The sequence below is a fragment of the Micromesistius poutassou genome (assembly GCF_964030765.1).
Source record: "Micromesistius poutassou genome assembly, chromosome: 15".
Taxonomy (NCBI): domain Eukaryota; kingdom Metazoa; phylum Chordata; class Actinopteri; order Gadiformes; family Gadidae; genus Micromesistius; species Micromesistius poutassou.
In genome coordinates this window covers 10,837,578-10,850,077 of record NC_140285.1, presented here as the reverse complement: position 1 = coordinate 10,850,077, position 12,500 = coordinate 10,837,578, and the positions used below count along the sequence as shown (strand labels likewise).

Here is a 12,500-nt window from a genome sequence, read left to right as displayed (position 1 = left end):
ATGTGAGTTTACAACTGGCACTGCTCCCACTACTCGCCCAAACGTTTAGGTTCAGCGTTTAATTCGGTCGTTCGTCACTTTTGTGGTTCTATTCTCACAGAACAAACTATTTTTCTCTTTCCCCGGAGTTCTCCCCTGACCAAGCGTTCCTAAGCACACCTGAGGACGAAAGCACCCGGACCGGTGGACTGTGGCGGCCATTTTAGTGCAATTCACTCAAAAAGAAAACGATGGTAGGCAGAGACCATGGACCTGAAACAGTTTGCACAGGTGCGAATGTCCGATAAAAGCACCGATCTCTGCAACTGCTGATGGAAAAAATTGTAAAGTGCTTTTCAATTGGCGATGGAGAGAGAGACAGAGAGAGAACCTCGGTCGGCCATTGCTAGAGAATCTATCTGGAGCAAACACCAATGAACAACGATGGGAGGAGCACTGGGACACTGATCACAAAACACTGTGCGCCGACAACCACAGCAAGACTCACTCCAAGCAGAACAGAGGCTAGGGAAAGATATTACTTATTTTACAGGAGGGGGGGGTCAAAGGGTCTTCTTCAGGAGACTCCCGGCATTTAAAAAACACCTATAGTGATGTACTACTGAGTGACGCCAGCTGCTTCCCGCTATACTGCTGCCACTCTTGACTCTCCTGCTCGTACCACACCCACAGACACATGCCCACAACACTAATCAGCATCCTGTCCACAAAACTCGGTTCTGTTGAAAACCAACCTCAGCACAGAGTGCAACACAGGGTGAAACACATCCCCCCCCCCCCCTTTCCTCCCTCCCTCCCTCCCGCATCCCTGAAGCCCCATCAGGCAGTGATTTACCCCCCCCCCCCCCCCCCCCCCACCCAACATTTCCCGCTAGAACAAAACAAAAACAAATGAAAAAAGAAATTCCATTTTACTTCAAAATGTGTTTATAAAATTTCCATGTATAAAGACATGACTTTGCGCAGTGCAAGTTAGTGCAATTTCATTAGGTACATATACACACCTTTCCTTTTTCTATGTTCTTTTCATTGGCACTTTGTGAATTTGACTGGAATATACCTGTTGACTGTTTTCACACTAAGATAGCGGACAGAACCGAGCTTATCTGAGATTCCACTGGACTTAAATCATTACAGGCAAATCAACTTTTTTTTTGTTTAAAAGGAAAAAAAAAGCCCAAAATATAAATAAAATGTTGGTTTACCAAACAAGAAAAGACTGGTAGTTGTTAGAGTCCAACTATATACGCCAGTTTGTGACCACTATTAGCATCCAAGCTAACGAGGCGCGTGACTTCCCTTGGGATCTATTGGAAGGGTTGACAAGTCACCGATGATGCTGCGCTGGACACTTTTCGCTTGCAGCGCAGGCGTCCCTATGGCAACAGAGAGGTTATATTGCCAAGCCGAATCGTCGTGCAGTCATATGTTTATCTTTACAAAAGTTAACAAATAGGAAGAAACAGGCACTCGTTTTTTCTGTGTGTGTGTGTGTGTGTGTGTGTGTGTGTGTGTGTGTGTGTGTCTGTGTCTGTGTATGTGTGTCTGTGTCTGTATGTGTGATTGTGTGCGTACACCTGTGTATCTATGCGGCACAGGATACGCGGCATGTCTTTCAATTACATCATATCGAAAGCTATTTGAGTTGAGAGGCAACATATTATTCAGTAAATTGCATCGTGTAACCTGACAATTATCCACTAGAGGGCAGTGATTACAACAACAGGACAGAACGACTGATTTTCTTGATACATTTGTAGGACAGGAATGCTTTCAAGCTCACAATATGAAACAACATGCCTCAGGGAAAGGTGAGTGTATAACCGTAACTGCCATCATTATTTTGTTATAATCCTCTTATTATGAAAGACAGTTACAGGTCTTGTTCGGTCCATTCTATGTTACTTTAATACATGATGAGTGCCCTATAATGAATCACTGCCGTCATTATGTGTCATATGCTGAAGGCCCTATATGCCTTAAAGATATTGAAATGTGAGCTGTTGGATCTATCGGCAATTAGTCATGTGTCAGTGAATCGGGGGAGATCGACCTGATAGCAAGTTTGCTGTGTGAGATACACACACGCAAACACACACACACAACACACACACACACACACACACACACACACACACACACACACACACACACACACACACACACACACACACACGCACACAGGCGCACGCCTCTGAAGACTGGTTTAAACACTAACAAATCAACTCAAAGCAAGAAAGACAATATCACATATTGCAATCCTACAGATTGCACAGTGCAACCACCAGTTACCACGGCAACTAGTTGCAGAAAATAAGGTTGAGATCCACTCTTCCGGGAGTATGCTGTGGTTACAGTGATACTGAGAGAAGACATAATTCTTCAAGGTGCATATCTAGGTTACAGCTACAAAATAAAAGTGGATATTCTTAAACATGTTTGATTAGAGACAAAAAAAAAACGAAAGAGCAACTTTTTGTACCACTTTGTGTGAGCGTTTTTTTTTTCTTGGCTTTTTTCTTTTTTTTTTACGTGCATGTATGCAAATGACAGGATGTACGATGCACGGAACTTGATTTGCTTCCTAGACAGGAAGCACATATCTCACATTATGGAGCCAGACAGAGATAATGTCAGACGGTGGAAGGTGAAGATAATTGTTGTATTTCTACTGTTAATGCTTATTCCAAAAAAAAAAAAAAGAGGGGAAGTAGAAGTTCTGTGTGCCGTGTGTTCTGTATGTTTACAGACGGCCATTGAAATTGAACTGGCTGTAACAGGATTTTAATTAATGATTGCCTTTGGTAGATCTGCTGTCAAATAAACAGACAAACAGAGAAACAAATATCCTCAAAGATGGTGACGGAGCCAAGTGGGTTTAACCCCACACCTCCGCAAGATGTTCTACACACCAACCCACCTTAACAGTAGCTTAAACACGATCCTGGTGATCATGGTGAACACATGAATATATGAAAAAAAAGCTTATCTTTAAGTCTTCAAAAACTGTCATGAATCGAGGCCAGCAGATTACAAATCTCTCCGTTTTGAAAAAAACATACATTAGGTTTTTTTAGGCTTTTTCTTGAGCGCGCGTTAACCCACCAGTTGTTATTCCGTTGGTTCTGTTGTCGTGTTTGAAGCCAGCGCGGTGGGTAGACAAAAGCGGTAGGGAAGCAGTGCTGAGAGCTTCATAGTCAAGTCATTTCTTTTTCCCCCACCACCCCCATATCCTCGTTGGAGGAGTCCGCCTCACTGTGGCTCTGGATCACGGAGGAGACCATCTCGACGAAGCAAGGGGGGGTGGTCGTTTAGTCGGTGAATCTCTGGCAGGCTTTTTTCCAGCGGCAGGCTGTGCACCACATGTCACGCTTCTCCATGCCATACACCTTCCTGCACTTCTTCGCCTCCCCTCGGGGTTTCCTTGGCAACAACAGAGAAAGCAAGGTAAGCCCACTCACTTATGAACACATGTGAACACATGTGAACAGCTGCACACACACACACACACACACACACACACAACCACACACACACACAACCACACACACACACAACCACACACACACACACACACACACACACACGCACACACACACACACACACACACACACACAACCACACACACACACAACCACACACACACACAACCACACACACACACACACACACACACACACACGCACACACACACACACACACACACTCCCAAACCAACACAGACACACACAGAAACAGCAGTGCACAGACCGTGGCCAGTAGGTGTGTGTACCTGGTTCCCAGGGCTGGTTTGGGGGCCGGTGTTGTCAGAGCGTGGGTCTTGTTGACAGCGGTGTTGGCGCCGGGCGCAGCTTGCCTACGCTCCCCTGTGCTCACAGCCCGGACATGACTTAATGGACCCTGGACGTTTGGAGAGAGGTCACGTGCTATGAGTCATTGGTCATTCACAGCCCCACCGGGGAGTGCGAGGAAATGGTACGCGGTGTACAGACTCGGTACGTTGTGCACAACAAGCGGTTTCAGACATGACGGGACGATAGGGGGGCGGGGATGAAGCGGGAAAGTAGCAGGGTAAAAAGCACGGTTAGAGAACGCAACCATCCAAAAGCTGTAAGCAGGAGATTAGAGGAAACAGCACAGAGAGGCAACCGTCAGGTGAAGTTGACAGTGCCATAGAGGGAGAGAGAGAGGGGGAGAGAGAGAGAGAGAGAGAAAGAGAAGAGAGAGGGCGAGGAAGAGGGAGAGAGAGAGAGAGAAAGAGAGAGAGAGAGAGAGAGAGAGAGAGAGAGAGAGAGAGAGAGCAAGCCAGACTCACCGGAAGCAGGCCTTTATAAGCAACGGGAGGGGGCAGCCATGAAACAGTGCTGTTCCCAGTGTCAGCGCTGCGGCCTGGGCCAGCCAGCTCTGAAGCCACTGGGACACAGACCGGGGCAGTGGCCTGGAGGAATGGACGGACACGCCAACACACACACACACACACACACACACAAACAGAACCGCAGACACATACACGTACACACATGCAGCCACAGACAAACACACACACAAACAGAACCGCAGACACATACACGTACACACACGCAGCCACAGACAAACACACACATACAAATGTGCATTCATTCACACACACACACACACATGGACGGTAACACGTAGAGACAGTCACAACCATGCAGAGACACAGACATACACACACACACACCCACATACAGACATACAGACATACAGACACACACACACACACGACAAACAGACAAAAAGAGACACACACACACACACACGGCGGGGCGAGGTTAGACATTAGGGAGGGGTGAGTGAAATGAGCGATAGAGAGCGAGGTTGAAAAAGAGTAGAAGGGACCAGTTGAATCAGCAAAAGAGCCGTTTCAGCGGAGACGGTTCATTATTGTTGTATAGAAGCCGCGTGTGTGTGTGTTTATGTGCGTGTTAAGAATGGCGCATCTATACTACCGAAGCGTGCGGGCAGATAGCAAGTAGAACGACAGAGTCTGTTCACTGTGTTTGGTTTCTGAGAGACTGGTGGACGATGATTCATAACATCACAACGCGAGACCTTCCTCCCCCACAATCCTACACACAGATAACACCCCCCCAAAAAACTATCAAACAACGACGCACGCTGCAATGCAAACCGCACACGACGTGGCGCGCGCGTTCTACCTGGTAGGCGTGGTCAGTGCGGATGTGGCAGAGCGTGGAGGGGGCCGATTGGCTGAGCAGGGTGGGGCCGTCGCCGGGGACCCCCTTCACGCAGATGTGCTCCGAGCGGGGGATGTGGGCTAGTGCGGGCGGGAAGACGGGCGGCGGGCCGGCCGTGGTGGGCGAGGTGGGGGTGAGGCTGGACAAGCCCTCTGACAGGCTGTCCATGTTGACCTCGATCTCCGTGTAGTAGAAGTCCTCCTCGCCGTCGCTGTAGTCCGAGTCGCTGATCTGCCTGCGGGAAGGCCTGCATTGTCAGTGGGGACGCCCTATCGAGTCGTTGAGACACGGCATTCAGGGACAGGCTTCTTGGTCAAGTGTGCGTCGCACCTAGTACCGTTCGGCTGGCACCCCAAAGCCTGAGCCACTAGGCCAGCCTCCTGATCCCTTTATTCGTACCAGACACGGCCAATGTCAATGCAAAATAGTTATCGACAGACAAAAGTAGCTACTTTAAATGGATTTACATGGACACTTCCTGGTAGCTTTTCATAGGCCTATTGCTTATCTGGATCGTTGGTCTATGTATCTATGCCTTGAACTTGAAACACCCAGAAAATTGTATTACTCATTACAAGTTAAATTGTTTGGGTGGTGCAGTTTTATATTTCTGACAGTAGGGGGCAGTAAGAGCTTCCTCTGATCATTATTTGCAGGCATCTCTCTTCTACTTAAAGCCAGGGCAGGCAATGTATTACAGAATCATTTTTCTTCATATTTGTTGAAATTCCCTATACATCAATATCAATAAATCAAATGCCCTGACTAAAAGAATATCTGGAATCTGTGGCTTTCGTAGACCTTTAATTACAAGGCTGTCAACTGATTTAATTCGGTATGTAATGATTTGATGGCCACTCATTACTAATTGGGGGCTTAGGACTCACGCGTCGGTACGTATGTCTACATGCCTACGTGTCTACCTGCACACACTCCAGGCCACCGGGGCCTCACTGGGTATGACCGTATGTATCCAACCGTATTGGTTGGATACTTTGTTTTCTCAAAATTGCCTGCCTTACCTTTATGAAATCGTTATTATCTTACGACACGTCTTTTAGATGACTAAAGACAAATGTGACGTAAGACATCGAGACATAAAACCAACACGTGTTCACTGCTTTTTTGGCACGAGACCCACAGCAGAGAAGCAATCAACACCTGTACAGAACACACCTGTATGTGTGTTCTGCATGGAGAGACAACCGTTGAAATGAGGCAGAGCTAATCGTGGTGCAAACGGGTACTGAAATAAACGAGCACTCAAGCAAACCGTGAAGGATTACACAAATATTTTAATAGGAGATCTGTTGAATATGTATGATATATTATGTTAATGTGTGTCATAAAATGTATTTTTAAAAGCCCATTAAGATGGACTTATCTTCGTGTCTCTTTCCAATCCAACCCCACTTATACACCCCCCCCACCCCCCCCCCGAGCCCTTACCCCAGGTGTATGGTGCGGACGTGTCTCTGGATCCCCGAGGAAGTGCTCAGGACCTTCTCACAGTTCTTCCACAGGCACTTGAACATCACCTTCATGGAGTTCTGAAACACAGAGGGACATCACGGCCTGGGGTTACACACACGGGACTCTGTAGTGGCAACTGTTACCAGTCAACAGCCTCCATCGCCTAGCCAGTAAAAACATACATATATCGGTTGTATAGGGTTTACATACAGTTGTGTTTCCGGTTGATATATATATAAAGAGTTTATACAGAGTGCATACAGGGTTTACATAGAGGGTAAATATTTGTATATTCAAGGGGTTTCAGAGTGTGGTTCAGAGTGTATATATGGGATTTATATAGAAAGCGGGGGGGGAGCATTGGTTGACAGGGACCACACAACTACACATCGAGAGAAATTAGACCAGCAGGACTTTAAAAATAGATACCTGATATCAATCTGCTAAAGGCTCATGCAGAGAGACTGATAGAGGGAGGCAGGGAGAGAGAAGAGAGAGGGAGAGAGGGAGAGAGGGAGAGAGGGAGAGAGAATGAGGAAATTCTACACTCCGCTCTTCACCTCACGGCCGTTTCATGTGCGTTGACAGACGCATGGCAGAGAATCAGTGCTGTGACGGCCTCTGCCACGCACCCACGCACACACCCACGGCTCCAATGTCAAAATTGCACAGCAAGACGTTGCAAAGCACTAGCTGCAGACACGGCTGTTTTAACCCCATATCTACTGCCTTCAGGACACACACACACACACACACACACACACACACACTAACACATGCATCCACACACACACACACACACACACACACACACACACACACACACACACACACACACACACACACACACACACGCACGCACGCACGCACGCACATACACACACCATGGCCTCCTCACGACTTCATCTACAACATTACTGATGAATGCTGTCTTAGCTTACATCAAATATTTCTTATACTATGCTATTATCTTTTTTCATCTTCTTCACAAAAACTGCATAACAACAAAATCCTCCCTCCAACCATTCCTTGCCTCACATCTTCTGTTCTGTTCTGTTCTTCTTCTGTTCTTGTGTGTGTGTTGCTCTTTGTGTGTTTGTGTGTGGTTCTGTGTGTGTGTGTGTGTGTGTGTGTGTGTGTGTGCGCACGTGCGTGTGTGTGTGTGTGTGTGGTTCTATGTGTGTGTGTGTGTGTGTGTGTGTGTGTGTGTTCTATGCATGTGCGTATGTGTGTGTGTGTGTGTGTGTGTGTGTGTGTGTGTGTGTGTGTGTGTGTGTGTGTGGGAGGGGCGGTTTGCTTCTACTCCGACACTACTTTTCCAGAAAATGGTATCGGGGGCTGGCAGCCGTCCGGGCGCAGGCAGGCAGCAACCCGCTCCAGCGCTAATGAAAGACAGTGGGTGTGGATTCCCATTACCTTTCATCAGACTCCAGCCAATAGAGGTGGAGGGGGGGGGGGGGGGGAGAGGAGATGAGGTGGAGAGATGGAAAGAGAGAGAGAAAGACAGCAAGAGAGAGAGAGAGAGCCAGTGAGAAAGAGAGAGAGAGAGGGAGAGAGGGAGAGAGAGAGAGAGAGAGAGAGAGATGAAAGAGTGCAACCAAGAAAGGGAGAGAGCCAGAGAGAGCGAGGGAGGCCGAGAGCAATAGAGAGTGATATACAAAGAAAAGAGTGTGAAACAGCTTTTTATCACTGACTATAACACTGACTATAACACTGACTGTACTATCAACCCTATCCTGCATTCATCTAGTAGGCTAACCCCAACATGTAAACTAGTGAGTATGAGAGCAGTTTAAATCGTGCCGTTGGAATAACCTTTGAAAGAAGCCCAGTACCCAGCACACAGCCCCGGCAATGTCAAAAAACAAAAAAAAACCATTACGAGGAAACTTTAATCCAAAACAATCAGGGAGCTCTTAGAAGGCAAGCTTTATTTTCCCGCCTCTCGATGAAGTTTCAGTAAAGGCTGACGATTACCCCCGCTTATTAATCCTCTTCTAAGTCCTCAGCCACTGACACAATCACACCGCCTTCCTCCCGAAATGCACAGCAGCTAATTGGGGGCTTAGGACTCACAGGGCGCCGGCCGCCGCGTAAAGTTAGCTCAAAAAAAAAAAAAAGGTTGTCAGCACGCGGTAGCGCGCCCCGTGCCACACATGTGTGCTCCAGGGTGGAGCTTTACCATTCAATTTCATGTAATTTCCTGTGTGCTTATCTGCTGATACGATGCTAGCCAAGCTAACGGTACAGGGCCCCGGGGGACTCCCGGGTGCATGCTGGGTAATGTGTCTCCCGCCGGCACCCCCCCACGCGAGCGAGATGAGGGATCACACACGCCCTGCCGCGGCGGGGGCCGTGATCTCGTCTGCCTGTCTGTTTGTGAGCCAGCGCGGTATAGCGCGTTAGCCTGTGTTGCACGCCCCTGCCGCCAGCATTCTCTCTCACCTTCTACCTCACCCACTCATCTCTGCACGCGCACGCACGCGCACACACACACACACACACACACAGATTTATGTTCCTCTGTTCCGTCTGTCCCGGGTGGATGGGTATCCCCCTGGTTCCGTTCTGATCTAAACTCCCACGGTTTCCTCCTCAAGAGACGACGGCAAGCAGAGCAGAAAGACTCTTGATACCTAAACCCAGCCTGCCTCGGCCGACAAGCCGCCTCTGTGTGTTTACCACGAGGAGCGGAGCGGAGATAAAAGGAGAGGGAGAATGAGGAAGGGAGAGAGCGTCCATCCATCACTTATAGGGACACAAAGAGCAGGGTGGGGTGTGTGTCTGTGCGTGAAAGATCCCGAATCACGCCGGGGCTCACGATTTATGAATGTTATCCCGGGGATTTTCCCGATGGGAAAGTTAAAAGGAAAAGAGTGTATCTTTTTTCTTTTTGTATTTATTTCATGGACACTGGAGACGGAAAGGAAAGAGGGTTGAAGATAAGGTGGGAAGCAAACCTGGGTCCCTACAAGGCAAAACGGCATCATGGTACTAGGGGGAAAGGGGGGTTGAGCCAGTAGACTTTTTATGAAAAGGGTTCACTTGAAACACTTTTAGGAAAATATGGAAGATGACATTTTCATTCAATTAATCAATAAAGTCTCAAAACACGTGATTTCCACAAATTGACCGTGTAAGAGTACACAGTATACCTTGATGCACGCAGCAAGGTTCTTTAAGGGCGATGTTCCCATGTTTACCTTTCGCTTCCGGGGTATGGGGTCCTCGAACAGGAAGTGTGTGCTTTCTGGCCCGTCCTCGTTGACGTCGTCTCCATGGGAGGAGAGCAGGAAGCTCTTGTTGGCATCGTTGGAGAGTGGGGGGGACGGCGTGGAAGGCACCGACTGGTCGCTGGTGTCCCAGCTCCAGTTGCCGCTGGTGGAGCTGCTGTAGCTCGCAGACAGCGCCTCCTTCCAGGCCGGCTCAGGTACTGCGGCTGGAAGACACACACATGGTGGACTGTGGTTTAGGAGCAAGCGCGGGGAGATTTGGCCATGCTCAGTAATTATACATGCAGAGCAAGCATCAAGAGAGAAATAATGTAGAGCAGCTGGAAAATGTACAAAACTTTGCAAAATGATCACGTGTAAGATCTTCTTTTGAAAATGAAAAAGAAAACATTCAAAGGCAGATGCCCACTGCATATTTCCCCAAATAAAATGCTAAAATGTTGTGCTCTTTTCCTTGTACATCACTATCGTGAATATCTCTCGTTTTGCTGTTAACAGCCCGGCAATTTTTACCATAACATAAAATAAGCTGTTGCATGAAAAGGAACAGTAGCAGCTGTATGGCTTTAATCAGCCATTAAGGGTTCTTTACAAGCTGTTTTAACTGACATCCTGCTAACCCACGCCTCATTTGAGTGGATCTGTCGTTCCCTCATAAATATTAATGTTGGCATTTGGATTTACATATAGCCTCACCAGTGACAGCCACACGTTGCTCATTCATATTCATTAGAGCATTGTATCTTCAACAAATCACAGACCCACAGGGAATTGTAACATGAAATAAAAGAGGGGGGGGGGGGGGGGGGTAGTCCTGGAAGAGATACAAAACATATTAATGTTTTGCAATAAAAGCAGAAACTTGCTTAATAATCCTCCTCCTTAATTCAATGGAAAAACATCACTGAACTTTCCTTGACCCTGGTTATCTTATCTGGTTAAGAACTCCTATGCTGCACGTCCACGGCCAACCCAGCCTCTCTTTCATCCACTCTCTTCCACAATATCTTTCTTCAATCGCTGCTCTCCAAAGTCTTCTCCATTCAGCGGGATCTCCCCGCCGACCCTGATAATACCTATCCTGTAAGACCGTAATCGGGTTTGCTTTATAAACGGACCCCTAATGAAAAGTAGAGAAAGAATATGTGCGCGCATAGCTGGCCTCCGGTGAGCCTAAGGGATTAACACACATCAATCTATTGGCCTGTAAATGTTTCCTTCTCAACGTCAAGCGTGTGTGGTACTTAGGGAGTGTGTAGTGTGTGGTGTGGGTCTGTGCATATAGCTCAGCAAGGCAGGGGGGGGGGGATTATGGTATATGATTGTCCGGCGTTACAGAGGGACCTACAGTGTGACCTGCTAAGATTCCAACCAATCCAGTGCATTGGCCTTATCTCCTGTCGGAGATGATTTAATTTCAGAAACATGGTGAAAAGCGAGGGGGATAAAATCGAAACAGATAAGAAATGCAAACAACCGCTTTACATTCAGGGAACGTGTGTGATGAGTGGTGACGACGAGGGGAAGGGATCTGTGGTTCAACATTTAAACAGGGAGTTAAAACCTCTCTGTTTCAAAAAGCAGGCCCAACAGCCTTCTGTGCTTTTATTAGTTGAGTAATACATATTTTATGGTTGCTAATTCCATCCTTCCATCCTGCTGATCAACAGCTGTCAGCAGTAACACTCCATGGGCTGTATCCCCGTAGATTCCTTTAACTCCCAGCACCGTAAGCGAAGCGGTGTCGAATAAATAGAGAATAAATAGAGCCGTCGGTCTTAAGAGGTTCAATCAACATATGGTTTCCTCAGTAAAAACACAAACAGGGCCATGTCGTCTTTCGATAACACCGCGCCAAAAATAGCAGGCAGGACTTTAACCCGTCTGTTGGAGTTGGCATGGCGACGGCAGCCACAGCAGGGACTGCGCCGGCAACAGGCGCTATGGTGACAGGGTCATGGCCAAGGAGTTGGCATGCCGCCGCGTGCGTCTCTGGCTGAACGTATGGACAGCGAGATGAGAGGAGGCACGCACAGCCAGTGAATACTGATGGCTATATACCATCGGCCCACAGCAGGGCCCCCGGCCACCACTGGCCGACGCAGCCATCTGGGTCGGTGTCAGGGCTCTGAGGGCTGCAATGATCCACTTTCTCATTTAACACTGAAACGACCGTTCACCCTTTTTCCCCTTCACAGTGTGCTAGAAGTTTACTGGAAGTAATGGGCTTGTGATTTGTAGGGGCTTGTTACTTATAGGGACTTCTTGCATCTAGGGGCTTGTTACTTATAGGGACTGGTTATATCTAGGGATCTGTTACTTTAGGGGCTTGTTAAATACAGGGGCAAGTAGCTTTTAGGGGCTTGTTATTTGAAGGGGCTTGTTGCTTGTAACTCTTGGCCCTTGTAGGGACTCACCTGTAGGTGCATTTTACCTGCGGGGGTCAGAAGAGGGGAGGTCAGTGAGGCGGCGGGGCGGAGGGACGGGGGTTACCTGTGGGGGTGGACGAGGGGAGGAGCACCAGAGGAGACGTGGACAGCGACGTCAGGACGGTGGCGGCCATCACCTCTTTGT

General features: G+C 48.0%; 1 protein-coding gene across 1 annotated transcript in view; it reads right to left on the bottom strand.

The window, feature by feature from the left end:
* Positions 1–2,530: 2,530 nt before the first annotated feature.
* slc2a4rg (SLC2A4 regulator) overlaps positions 2,531–12,500 on the bottom strand; it is a 10,013-nt gene continuing 43 nt past the window's right edge. Inside the window, exons 1-6 of the mRNA XM_084480040.1 lie at positions 12,420–12,500; positions 9,897–10,132; positions 6,670–6,770; positions 5,182–5,455; positions 3,774–3,901; positions 2,531–3,423 (exon numbers count right to left, since the gene is read on the bottom strand). The exon at positions 12,420–12,500 is cut by the window's right edge and continues 43 nt beyond it. Coding sequence (XP_084336166.1) covers positions 3,312–3,423; positions 3,774–3,901; positions 5,182–5,455; positions 6,670–6,770; positions 9,897–10,132; positions 12,420–12,489 — 921 coding nt within the window. The 5' untranslated portion in view covers positions 12,490–12,500 and the 3' untranslated portion in view covers positions 2,531–3,311. The remainder of the gene's footprint in view (positions 3,424–3,773; positions 3,902–5,181; positions 5,456–6,669; positions 6,771–9,896; positions 10,133–12,419) is intronic.